The 13,673-nt window shown below is 42.2% G+C and overlaps 1 protein-coding gene across 1 annotated transcript in view; it reads left to right on the top strand.

Moving 5' to 3' along the window:
* Positions 1 to 13,174, top strand: part of LOC113591623 (leucine-rich repeat-containing protein 52) — a 20,067-nt gene extending 6,893 nt beyond the window's left edge. The window contains exon 2 of the mRNA XM_027032197.2: positions 11,804 to 13,174. Within this exon, the coding sequence (XP_026887998.1) occupies positions 11,804 to 12,036 (233 nt within the window). The 3' untranslated portion in view covers positions 12,037 to 13,174. The remainder of the gene's footprint in view (positions 1 to 11,803) is intronic.
* Positions 13,175 to 13,673: the final 499 nt, after the last annotated feature.

Genomic DNA, 13,673 nt, shown 5'->3' with positions numbered 1-13,673 from the left:
TTGCACAAAAAACGAAGATGATGTTAAAAAGATCCAAACTATAGACCTAAGATGTTTTCCTGAAGGAAAGCGCAAGTATAGGAGCACAACACGAGCAAATATCAATCCCCCTGGAACCAGCTTTTTTAAATGTGAAACATAATGGTTCATTTCAACTTAACAAACAGTAATCCGTCATTCCTGTCACTCACTCTAAAGTATCATGATGTTTCTGGTATTGACCTCTGTGTAATCTGCCTCAGCTCATTCCCTGCAGTTCCAGACAAAGGTCGCGAGACATAAAATCAACATAATCTTTGTAGTAATAACAGCTATTGTTATTGGTTGTGAGAGGTGAGATATATGTTGTTTTGGCTAAGCCGATAGGTTATAGTGTGGGAAAAGCCCTGTGATAAGAGAACCAATTTTGTCCATGACACTTTTCTGAGGTCTTCCTGCTTTCTCTTATTCCCTAAAGATGGAATTTTCTCTTCAGATGAGCAGTAGTTTTTGCAGATCTTTAAAGCTGGTTCATACATGTTCAAAGATCCACATAAACTTCTCTGCACTGCAACGCAGAGAACAGAGTCAAGGGTGAGTGTAACATTCAGAAGCACGCACATATAGGTCTCTGTAGACGCCCTGACGTGCACACTTCCAAAATCTGAACTACACACCCAGCGGAGCTGCAAAGGTATGTGTCGGAAAAAGATGATTTGCTGTCTGGTTAGTGTTTGGTGGCTGGTCATGAGACACAAACAATACTTGACCCAAACTAAAAAAAAAAAAAAAAAGGAGTAGTTTGAGGATCAACATTCAGAAAGAGTATGGCATTACACACATTTATTTGACCTGTCCTTTAAATATTAGAAGAATAATGAAATCAGCGTTGAAATCTTGCAGAGAGATAGGACAAACCTAGAGTATAGATACTGCTGAGTGTGAGTCTTGTACATTCTGGTGTAGGTGCTGCCCAAGTTACGTTAAAGTATGTTGGCTGACATCCTATCCAGTTTCTGCGTATTGTATATCTGTGCACATGTTCGCAGATATACAGACACAGATCTTCACAGAATCATAAACCAGTCTTAAGTTGGCACATATTGGACCCTGGGAGGTCTGATCAAGGTCCTGTTATCACAGATCATGTGATCAGAGCAATGCCCTGCTATTCAATTAGTAGTATATGCAACACAATGGCAAGCGACCCATGACACAAGACAAGACAACCACTGCACAAAACCCGCACTAAGCACATCTCCTTAAAAATCACTGAAGGGGAATTAATGTTTTACATGTTTGGGTTATTGCAAATATCTGAACAAGATGACCACTACATTGGGAAATCATCTTGGAGGGAACAGTACACCACTGGGTAAAATTTGCCTGTCAGTATCGTTTCAGTGTGTATGAAGGCGTCGGCACAAAATCGCACATGATGTGCATTTCCAAATGTCAGAACAGAGAGTAACGTAAAGCATTGGACTACAGAGTGGAAGACACAGCCCAGGGGGGTGTCGGTGTGGGGATCTGAGCTCGCTGCAAAACAGCTTTGCACAGTAATTCTCTCCACTGTGCTGCTGTCTGTCTCCAAGTTCCTCATCACTGATATGCAGAGAGGGAGAGTGGGAAAACGTACCCGCCTCCTGCCTCTTAAAGATTAGCATATATACAAATATATAATGGTGATGGGGGGGTTAAAAATAGCAGTGTTTACTGGGCGGCAGGTAACCCTCCTGTGCTCAAAGGTTAACAGTTGAGGCAGAGGAAATGCAAACACAAACAGTGCATCATAGAGTGAGTGTGAGTGTGTGTGTGTGCGCGCGCGCCTGTGTGGGTTTGTGTGAGTCTGTGACTGTACTTGTGTATGTCTAAGTGATAGAGTAGTTCAGTGAACATACTCAGGACAGGCATTAGATTTTCCATCTAAGAGGATTTAGTCATAAAGTCACTGGGGCACTTTCATACTCATGAATCACAAGTGACTCCTGCAGTTGTCCTGCAGCTAAATTAAAGAAGCACTTGCTCTTGGATAAACTGCAACTGGATGTTCTTGCATGCATTGCTCCATGCTGGCTTCTGTTTTCTGTGCTGTTTTCCTAACAACAGTATCAGTATCACGTTATGAGAAGTATCAGAATTCCGGAAGTGTCCATTGTCTGCAGTGTAGGTGTGCCGCATGACGATACACATGCGCAGTTGTTTCTCAAACCCAGTAACTCCTTTTGTTTTGTTTTTGTTTTGTGTCCCCGTGACATACACAGACTTATTCAAGTCATTAGGTGATTACCAGGGTTTCCGTAAACAGAGCCAGGTCTGTGATTGAGAATCATGCACTTACACACGCGCGCACGCACACACATCTGACACATCTGCTCAGAGAAATAATGAGACAGCTGTTCTAAGATTAGTTCCCCTTAACCACCCACCTGCTTTATCAGACATGTTTATTAATTAGAAACACATCATTGGTGTGTGGAGACTACAGCCCACCTGGTGCCATGCCCAGTCTGTGCCACCCACCAGCTCCTCATCAGTGGGCACAGGACCACTCTAGGCTGGGTAGTTTTGGGCGGCAGTCTGCTCTTAGCTCAGCAGTGATACCAGATCATACTGGTGCTACACCTACTCCCATGTCAGTTTCACTGCTGTGGTGCGAATGGTAATGCCAACCCAAATAATATCCAATCAGCAATGACCGTGTGGTCAGAAAATGACCAATGATGAACAGGGCAGAGGGTGGCTGACAAACTGCATGGCAACACAGTGTCTACAGTGTGTAAATATATACCTTTAAAATGCACACATAAGAGAGGTGTATCTCATAAAAGGAGCACAGAGGGGTGTGTGTGTGTGTGTGTGTGTGTGTGTGTGTGTGTGTGTGTGTGTGTGTGTGTGTGTGTGTGTGTGTGTGTGTGTGTGTGTGTGTGCGCGTATGACGGAGGTGTAAGGTAGACATTACTAGGAAAGTGGATATAAATGGCATAGATTTGGATTATAAAAGGCAAAATCTAAACCTAAATCTGCCATCTTTGCTTTACTTGTTTTTTTCCTGTTTTCTCTCTCACACACAAAGAAATGCTAGACTAACACTACAACTTTACAATAATGGTACATTCATATTAATAAACAATATTTAGGACAGGATTGAGCATTATTAAACAGTCCCATGTGCCTAATAATCATTAACCTATGATAGTAATGATTTTAAGTACCTTGATTAATGTACACATAAGGACTTTTCTAATGAGTCCATATAACATAATAAAGATTTTTAAGTGTGTCCAGTGCTACAGTAATGACAACTAAAATAAATATAAATAAATAAATATAAATATATTAAAAATTAATGTGTATTAATTCATGCTTATGTGGTGTCCATTAATGTTCCTGTCTATTAATGAAAAGTGTTACCAAAGGAATTTTGATCTTGACCTGATCATTAAACCAGGTCTCATTTTTAATTTATATGTAAGTGTATAAATATATATGATAAATTGTTAATGATGATAAACATTTGGAAGCATCAAAGCTTGATGCGTACGTGGGTTTACTGACTGGCATGTTGTTCGGGTAAAACAACCAAAGGTTTCTATGCATGCGCCTCTTTTCCCTCTTCAAAGCCTGAGCACATCCCAATCGCTTCTGTTTCAGAGACAGGATTTTTGCAGGTGTGTTCATCCCCCTTCCTCCTGAGCTGTCATGGCAATGCAAACAGCTGCATATGTTAGTAGCACTTCTGGGATTCAAGACAAACAGACCCTTAGAAAAAAGTGTATGCTTAGATCTCCTTAACTAAAAAGTAAGTGGCTCAGCTGTGCTAGGCTAACACTGCTATGGCATGCTCATTAGTAGGGGTGGTGGAACACTCACTCCACTGTACACTCAGCAGTATTGGTACAACGCTTAGGTTATTTCACCGTGTGCATATGTGTGTCCGTGCATATGAGTGTGTTTACCAACTATGCTGAAAACACTGCAGCTAAATCACTTATTCACTCTGGGGATTCATAGAGTTTGGGCTCATTGGAAATACACTTTTTTTTTCTGGACTGAGTAGGCCATTTAAAATCTGAGTTATTCAACATTTCTGCTTGTGCAGGGTTTTTTCCCCAGCTGTAATCCAGATAGGAGTAGCTTGACTCATAAAGACTTCTTTGTTATATTGTAGTCATTCCAAGTAGATGAACTCCATCCTGAAATGTTTATTGCACTTGCTAATAGGAAACAGGAGAAATTCTTCAAAGTGTTTTGTGTTCCATGATATTGTATGACACGAGGGTATAGTCTGGTGGATGCATCTGTTTAAGTGATGGTGAGATTCAGCATTGTCTAACGGCAGCATCAGACTAATTTATCATACCATTTCTCTCAATCAACCCACGGGCCTGCACATGGAGAGTTATATAAGACAGAGTGTTTCAGTGTTATACAGCCATTACAGAGATGATCAGCTCCTGCTGTGGGGATGCAAAATTATTTACCTGATATGAAAGCCTCAGAACCAATGGGAATCAAAAAGGATTAGCAGCGTAATAAGGATGCGGCCATGCCGGCAGACATTTGGTTACTCTAGCAGCAGGTGCAGATGTGGGGAAAAAATGGAGCGAAAGGGAAAAGGAGAAATGGAAGCATGTCTCGTGAGCCTTCCTCAGACGCTGAGCCATCTGTTTACAGTGTTGGCTGCGCAAACATCTTAAGTAGAACACATTTGCTTTGTTTTGTGTCTGTGTGTCTGTCTGTGTGTCTGTCTGTCAAGAGAGAGAAACAGAAAGAGAAAAAACTGTTTAAAATAAGAACCTAAAGCATGGGATGAGTCTACGTGGGTTCCAGAATGCGTGGAAGCCCTCACAGGGTCCCAGTTCCATCACTAGTTCAGGACTGGCGTAACGCTTACTCACACATGTGACACATGTGACACACGCTTACTGACACATGTTTCAACAATTTCAATAGTATGTTGTAATTTCATGGTGGTGTTATTCAAAAATGTTGCAGATACCAGTTGTGAGTCCAGTAATTCCAGATTAACAATGAATTAATTATGAATAGTAATCAATAACTATCATATTCCAACCTCTGTGTATATAAACATGTATCAGTATTTGGATCTTAAAATGTTCACCTGAACAAATGGATGAGAATAAAGGTGTGTGTGTGTGTGGGCGCGCGCGCCTGTTTACATGGGCAGGGCATGGGGCTAGTCATTTGAAGGTGGAATCCCTCACAGGGTGCTCGATTCTTCGTCAGCATTGCCAGAAGAGAGCCCACTCTGTGAGTTCCTAATTACAGCAGCTGACGGCCGCTAAAAGATCCAAGCGGGGCATTGGACTAAAATAGACTCCCCTTCCATTTTTCTACATTTGGCAGACACTCCATTGTGACTTACAGTTTCAATCTTGTTACAGAAGTAAGCATATGTAGTGTTAGGAGTATTGACGAGGGTGTCATATTGGTACAGCGTGGTATACTTGCCCCAACATGGGGTTGAACCGAAGTCCCCGTGACAGAGGCAATGTTGCTACCCGTTATAATGCACCAGAGATGTTCACAAGTCATTTTTTTACGAGTCAGAGTCGAGTCTATAGTTTTTGTTTCATTACTTACAGTTTATAGTCTCATTTATTTATGAGGTTGCTGACGTGCATTCTCAACCGCAGACATGGAAGAGTACCTGAAACCTAATGTTAAATTTACGATGGTCTGCAAACTAACTTTAGATAAAAAGAAAATGGCAATGGGACAGTGGAGCATATAGCTACAAAATATAGAAACTGATCAAATGTGTGGCGCTTTCTAGGAAGAAAAAGGATTTTATTAGCTAGCTAGCTGGCTAAGCATTCGTTTTATTCCAGATACAGACTAGCTAGGATGCTTGCTGCACATAAGATTCGGTGTGTCGTCTTATAAAATTCGACGTCGTTTTGCCAGTGTCGTTTATTTTGATGCTGCATGTAGCACTTCAACTATGTAATGTAAATGTAATGCTACATTTAACATCGGCGTGAGAGCCAGTCAATCAGTAAATCAATACTCTACACGAACGTTTCGGAACTGACAGGCAGAAAATGAGTGATTCGGGATAGATTCTGGTTTTTCAGTCTCAAGTCACAAATCAGTTAAACGAAAGTCCCGGGTTAAGTCACTAACTCGAGTCTCCATCTCTGCATTACACCACCCCTTTCCACTGGATGGAGGTTTGTGCCAGTTTTCACTCCAAGGCCCTGATGAAGTGTCATGCCAAAAAAGCGCCCCTGTCTATACAAAGTAAGCCTGCATACTGCAGACTCTGCAACAAAACCAGACTGTCACTATGTAAATTTTTAATGTCAGTAAGAAAAGGGGAAAAAAACCCCCAAAAAACAACTCGTGTTTCATCAGCACTTTTGTCATTTAATATGCTTTCCACATTATATTGCAAACTCTTCAGAAACTTGTAATAAGATGTAAACGATATGGCCAGCTAAGTGCGGTAATGTAGCACTGCACTGTATGAAACGAAGCATGCTGCATCATTATGAGCTTATTTTCTTGCATCACGCTAGAAAAATTGCAACCCCTGATGGAAAAATCCTTGCAAATAACTTTCAGGTTTCTTTTGGTTCTGAAATGTGTCTTCATAGATGGTAGATGGTGTGTGAATTGTTGATTTATTTAATAGTAGTACAGTGAGTCGTGTGTTAGTGTGTGTTCATGTGTATATCTCCCCTGTGTGTGTGTGTGTGTGTGTGTGTGTGTGTGTGCGTGTGCGTGCGTACGTATGGACTGATGCAGATGAAGCACTTGAAGCTTGCTTAATCCTGCATTTGTATGTAGTGCACCGAAAATCACATCTGACCTCAATTTCACAGGCATACAGAGAAACACCTTGTATATTCAGTTTGTTCTCAAACATAATTGTCCCCATTTGGGAATGTTTCTATACATTTTAAGGGAGCGCCACACAAATTTGCATTAAAATTGACCAAAACACACACATGTCAGAAATGAATGTGTATTAGAGACTGTAGTTTAGAATTGCAGTATTTTGTAAACAGACCACAATTTCCTCTCAAGAAAGGTTTAAAAAAACATTTTGCATTTACATTTACATTTACAGCATTGAGGAGATGCTCTTGTCCATAGTGACAGACAAAAGTGCTTTGTTGTCTCCAAGGAAAAAATTCTTACATTAGGCCAGAGACTAATGACACCACAGAGCTAGAACACCGTCACAGAAAATACACACAATAAAAACACATAAAAGTAACTTTGTTTTCCAAGTGATTTAGTGATTAATCAAGTGTCTTGAAGTGCTTCTTGAAGAGGTAGCTCTTCAGTCTATATGTCTGAAGACAGCACCTGGACGCCAGTACAGAAAAGGGTCTTGAGGCATGTCTTCCCCGTCTCTTGAGGGATGGTGGTTCAAAACGACCTACACTTGAAGTAGGAAGGGTGTGTCATATTGGACAGATTGAGACCTTGGATATTACAGTCTCCATACAGACAAAGCTGTATGAAGAGAGAGAGAGAGAGAGTGTGTGTGTGTGTGTGTGTGTGTGTGTGTGGTAAAAGTGAGGTCAGGTCAGTTTGGAGAGTGCGAGGATTCTGTGACATGGCCCATTCTGGAGCTGCCTGGACTACTGTGCACTTCTGATGGGTAGGGCAGACCTAAACAATCTCGGTCCTTTTTAGGGCGGATTTGATGAAGGCACCCCATGCTACTTGTGTACTGGTGTGAGAGAGGGCCTGAATCTTCACATAGGCAGACTCCAGTGTTCTTTTCGCTGACTCGGGCCTGAAGCCACCCCAGTGTAACCCGTGCCCGTGTGCCCTCTATCCAGATGGTTGCACTGATATTGTCCCCAAACAGTGGTCATAAAAGACTTTGGCTTTTACCCCCACTGTACCCCACCGCACTCCACTCTTCCTGGCTTGGCGTTCACTTAAGCCTTGGGTTCAAACCCTCACTATACTCCATTTTAAATACTTCAAATGCCATAAATGCTCCATCATGCGCACTAAGAACAGAACTGCTTTTAATCTAAGAATGTAATCAAATTGGCCTCAAGTGAACCGATGTGGATATGTCACTAACAGCTGAATGCATTATCAGGTTTATGAAGCTGTTTGGGTCCATTTGGGTCATTGGATTAATTGAGGCCTGTCCGCAGTAAAATATTATGATCAACGGTGCTCCGTCAAGCCAGTGAAAGTCAGCCAAAGACACACATGCTACTGAATATATTACTATACAGATACTGACCATTTTATTTGCAGCACCTGGCCTGAACATGTGCTTCATACTTAACAGTGAGAGACTATAGGTCATGACCCCATGACCATTGTTCGATGGCCAGTGACCACAGAAACAGTGTTGACAGGACGGCTTTGGGTGGCAAACCATTCTCAATGCACAAGCACAACTCCCATTATCATATTACTGCCCTGAGAGAGTTGAGGAGCAATATCCCATTGGCAGTTGTCCCTGTGGTCAGAAGCTACTGATGATAAATGGTGTGGTGGGCTGCTGACCACATATGCATGGCGTCCATCACATGGGCTACAGTCTGTAAAGTGTAGCAATAAAATAAAATAACATATATTTTATTTTAATATATTTTATATACATCATATCATTTATGCCCTGCAGAATTATGGCAGTATATATATATATATATATATATATATATATATATATATATATATATATATATATATATATATATATATATATATATGAGAGAGAGAGAGAGAGAGAGAGATTATATATATCTATCTATATATAGATAGATAGATAGATAGATAGATAGATAGATAGATAGATAGATATGCATGCGCGCACACAGACACAGAGCCTACTATATTAGATACACCTTGCTAGTACTGGGTTAGATCCTCTTTTTACTTCAGAACAGCCTTAATTCTTTGTGGCATAGATTCAGCAAGGTGCTGAAAACATTCCTTGGAGATTTTGGTTCATGATGGCATCATGCAGTTGCTGCAGATTTGTCGGCTGTACATCCACGATGTGAATCTCTCATTCCACAACATCCCAGAGGTGCTCAATTGGATTGAGATCTGGTGATTTGTGGAGGCCATTTGAGAGCAGTGAACTCAACATCATGTTCAAGAAACCTGTTTGAGATGATTTGAGCTTTGGGACATGGCACAATATTCTGCTGGCATTATCCATCAGAAGATGGGTACACTGTCATCTTAAAGGGATGGACATGGTCAGCATCAATGCTCAGGCAGGCTGTGGTGTTTAATCAATATGCTCAATTGGTATTAAGGGACCAAAAAAGGGGCAAGAAAATATCCTCCACACTACACCACCTCCACCACCCTAAACCATTGTTGCAAGGCAGGATGGATCCATGCTTTGATGCTGTTTGCCAAATTCTGACCCTAACATCTGTATGTCGTAGCAGAAATCGAGTCTTATAAGACTTGGCAACATTTTTCCAAACTTCTTGTCCAGTTGTTGCCTAGTTGCCTGTTCTTAGCTGCCAGGAGTAGCTCCCAGTGTAGTCTTCTGACGTTGTAGCCCATCTTCTGCGTACTTCGGTTGTAACGAGTGGTTATTTGAGTTACTGTTGCCTTTCTATCAGCTCGAACCAGGCCATTCTCCTCTGACCTCTGGCATCAACAAGACATTTTTTGCCAGAGAACTACCGCTCATTGGATATTTTCTCTTTTTTGGACCATCCTCTGTAAACCCTAGAGATTGTTGTAGATTTCTAGGGCTTACAGTAGATCATCAGTTTCTGAAAAACTCATGAATAACCGTACCACTTTCAGTGTTACTTTAAATCACCTTTCTTCTCCATCCTGATGCTCGGCTTGAACTTCAGCAGGTCGTCTGGACCAGGTCTACATGCTTAAATGCATTGAGTGGCTGTCATGTGATTGGTGGATTAGATATTTGCAGTTGAATAGGTATACCTAATAAAGTGATTTTTGAGTGTATAAATATGACACTCAGTTCTGTAGTCTAATGGCCAAAAGTGATGCACTTTTTCCACTTTGTAATGAACTGATACCAGAGAAACTGAGGCTGTGCTCCAATTGAACCTCCACTGCACTGCACAGGGTATGAAGGCCACTTACTCTATGCCCTTTATAGTGTGCTCAACATCAAATAGGGAGCCATTTCATATTCAGCCTCTCATTCCCCAACTCGGTATATAACCTTCTGCCATGTCTGTATCCATTGTTAAGGATGTACTGACATGCATGTATTTTAAATTGCTAGGGTTCCTCTGTTTTTGTTGCTCTGTGCAGTGGGTGTGGTGTGGTGTGTGAGCTGGGTAAGAGAACTAGCAGGGAGTTGTGTGTCCCTGAGGACGAAGGCAAGAGAGACCGTAATCATCGTTCTAACCTGCGTAATGGAACACGGCTAATTTTGCCTGTTTGAGACCTGTTTGGGACATGTCTGATCCCTTGAATGACCAGGCTGCTCCTTTCTGTTTGTTAGGTTTGTGAGTGTATGTGTGTGCGTGTTTGTCTGTGTGTGTGAGTGTGTGCGCATATAACACATAAGGCTAGACTCTATGAAGGTTTGATTTATATTTACATTTATAGCATATATATGTTACGATTATAAAGTCAGGATGAGTGATCAGTCTGATGTGTTTGAAGAACCTGGGACTTGGAGCTAAGGGATTGTTTTGTTGTTAGTGTTACATGAACAGCATCTGTGGCAGCAATCTATGGTAAAATGTACAGTAAATGACAACACATGAGCTATATATATTAGGCATGTCTATGCAAACATAAACATTCACCCATGTTTTAATTGCAGTTTGTCCTGTGTCTACCTCAGCCCTAAGACTGACCAGGCTGACCCATAGATTATTAATGAGCCTCCTCTCCTCTCTCTCGTCCCAAGTGTTTCTGCTGTATTGGGAAATGAATGCTGTTTGATTGGCACCATTTATTAGAGTTATATATCAAGGAGAGGGCCCAGTCCCTGTCAGACTATCTATTGATATCTACAAAGAAGAGAGAGCAAAGATTAATTTATCTCCTCCAACCCTCTCTCTCTCTCTCTCTCTCTCTCTCTCTCTCTCTCTCTCTCTCTCTGTTGATATCAGAGATAAGCTGGACTCTTTGTGTGTGAGTGAGACACTGATCTTTCTGTCAGAGTGATATGTAGAGCTGACAGGCTTTGCTGGGCTCAGGCTCTGAGAAAGGGATGATGGTCTCTGACCTGTATTTTTGTGTGTGTGTGTCATCCGTCGTCCAGGGGGTTGGGGGAGAGAGAAACTGACTAAGGAACAAACCAGCATATGCTGCAGTTTAGTTATAAAGTAGCAAAAACATGATATTGGCAGGAAAAGAACAGCCTTTCAGCTGTACTCGTGCTTGTAATCTTTACGTGTTCGATCAGACAGTTATTCGTCTCTGCCTGCCTGGCAAAAACTCACAGGTGCGGGCAGTTCCATTAAAGTGGTACTGGCATGACCCTTAACAATTCATTATAATCAAATTAATTGAGCAACCACACACCCCCATATACACACAAATGCACACTATATGTGAATAGTTTAAAATTATTAGAGTTTAAGTGTAAATATCAATTGTGTATGCATGTTATCTTATGTTTCAGAATTTAAAATTTTACTTTCTTGTATTATTTATTTATTTAATTTGGGGTACATGTCTTCCCTCTTATAGGAGGCCCTCATTGATTCATGAAATGTGTCACTAACAAATTACCACAGGTCCTCCAAAGGGGGGTCTTGGTGGCGGGGGAGAAAAAAATCAAACTAATTAAATTAAAGAGACTTTGCTTTGTTCTTTCTCCTACCCCTTCCCACAATTCTCTCCTTCTGCCCAGACGAGGGTCAGACAGTGTGCCACAGCCCAGAGGCGATGCAGGGCCGGCGCCTGGCCGAGCTGGGGAAGCAGCTACGCGCCGACTGTCACCGGGGTCTCGACTACTGGGACTACCTGTTCTTCACCGTCGTTGGCTTCATCATCTTCTCGGCGGGAACCATCGCCGCGTGGGTGATGGGCGTGTTCATGGTGCTCTGTGAGCACTACAAAAAGAGCAATGACGAGGACAACTGAGCCACCCTCTGCCACCGTCCAGGGCAGCGGGAACAACCATGGCAACGGGGACCTAAGTTTGTCTTGTGCGGTGGTGGTGGGGGGGGCAACTTTGGTGACTGCAACAAATCCCCCCTCAGCACCCTGAGCGCAGTGACACACAGACGATGATTAACAAGAGAGACATGAAGGGGATTTGAACTGGGGTTAGGGAGTGTGGAGGAGGACAATAGTAAACCATGCACAGAGAACGCTGGGGTTTGGAGTTTTTATGATGAAGTGCACCTTAAAAATGTCTCAATTTAGAAGTTATTGATATAGAAAGAGTAACAGAGAAATTATAGTTAAGTATAGATATTGAGGACTGGGCATTTCTTTTCTAGGGGGCTGTGTTGAGTTAATTACCAAGTATTATTAAGGAGTCGTTGGAGCCTATAACTGAGTAGTAGTAGACTAAACCCAGGCACTGTGTGTATTTGTGCTTGTGAGGTTTCACACACAATGACAGAACTGTAAGGAGTTAAAATGGATCCTATCGAGGTTGAACATGGCTAAAAGACAGACAGACAGAGAAAAACGGACGGAGAGAGAGAGAGAGAGACGAAGAGAAAGAGAGAGGGCCAGAGTTTGATCATTTCCCTTTCAACATCTTGAAACTGAGTGGAGTCAATCGCTAATTAATGATACTCGCATAAACACACGATCACATAACACACTCAAATATACATGCACTCGCACAAACACAAACTGTGTGTGTCTCTCTCTCTCACACACACACACACACACACACACACACACACGAGGGAGTGATGTCAAGGGATACACCTCTGTCAGGTCTCCGGACAGAGGGCGGGGAAGAGGGTTGCTATGAACGACCTACACAGGAAAACAAATGAAGAGGAGAAGGAGGAAGCATGCACTGGACGATCTGCTGCTGAGACTTTGGTTTGTGCTGGGGGGGGGCTGATTGATTAAGTAGATTTATTGATTGATTGACTGGATTAGTCAGGATACACCTGATCTCAGTGAGCCTGTATGCACTGTAACCGTAAGCCTTACACACACAACGTAACCCATCCAGCAATATAGCACACCTGCACAGGTGGCACTGAGAGCAATAGTGTGTGTTTATGTGCATCTCTGTGTGTCTGTGTGTGTGTGTGTGTGTGTGTGTGTGTGTGTGTGTGTATGTATGTGTGTGTGTGTGTGTGTGTGTGTGTGTGTGTGTGTGTGTGTGTGTGTGTATGTGTGTGTGTGTGTGTGTGTGTGTGTATGTATGTGTGCGCGTGTGCATGTTTGCACGCTAAGAGATGAAGGAAATCTAAGTCTTTTCATCATGTAGTTTGGACAGTTCTTTCCTCTCAGCACCTCATAACCCTGCAGGGCCTAGCTGACGTCTCTGGCCCTGCGCGCCCTTGGCCAGCTTGTTTGTGAGCGCCTGAATCGGAGTGTGGCAGTTTTGAAACCGTACACCTGAACTTCCTTTATGAGCTGTTTCAGCATGCGTATCTCACATATATGCGTATCATCTTATATCGGTCATTCTTTTCAAATCTGCCTCCACCTGTTACCTTACACTCAATGCCACTGGCTTGCAAAGTGATGGGACTGAATCATACTCTGAGAGTCTGTGTGTTTACCCTCTTTGCCTGAGTTAG

The sequence above is a fragment of the Electrophorus electricus genome, chromosome 3 (assembly GCF_013358815.1).
Source record: "Electrophorus electricus isolate fEleEle1 chromosome 3, fEleEle1.pri, whole genome shotgun sequence".
Taxonomy (NCBI): Eukaryota; Metazoa; Chordata; class Actinopteri; order Gymnotiformes; family Gymnotidae; genus Electrophorus; species Electrophorus electricus.
This window is presented reverse-complemented; position numbering and strand designations above follow the sequence as displayed.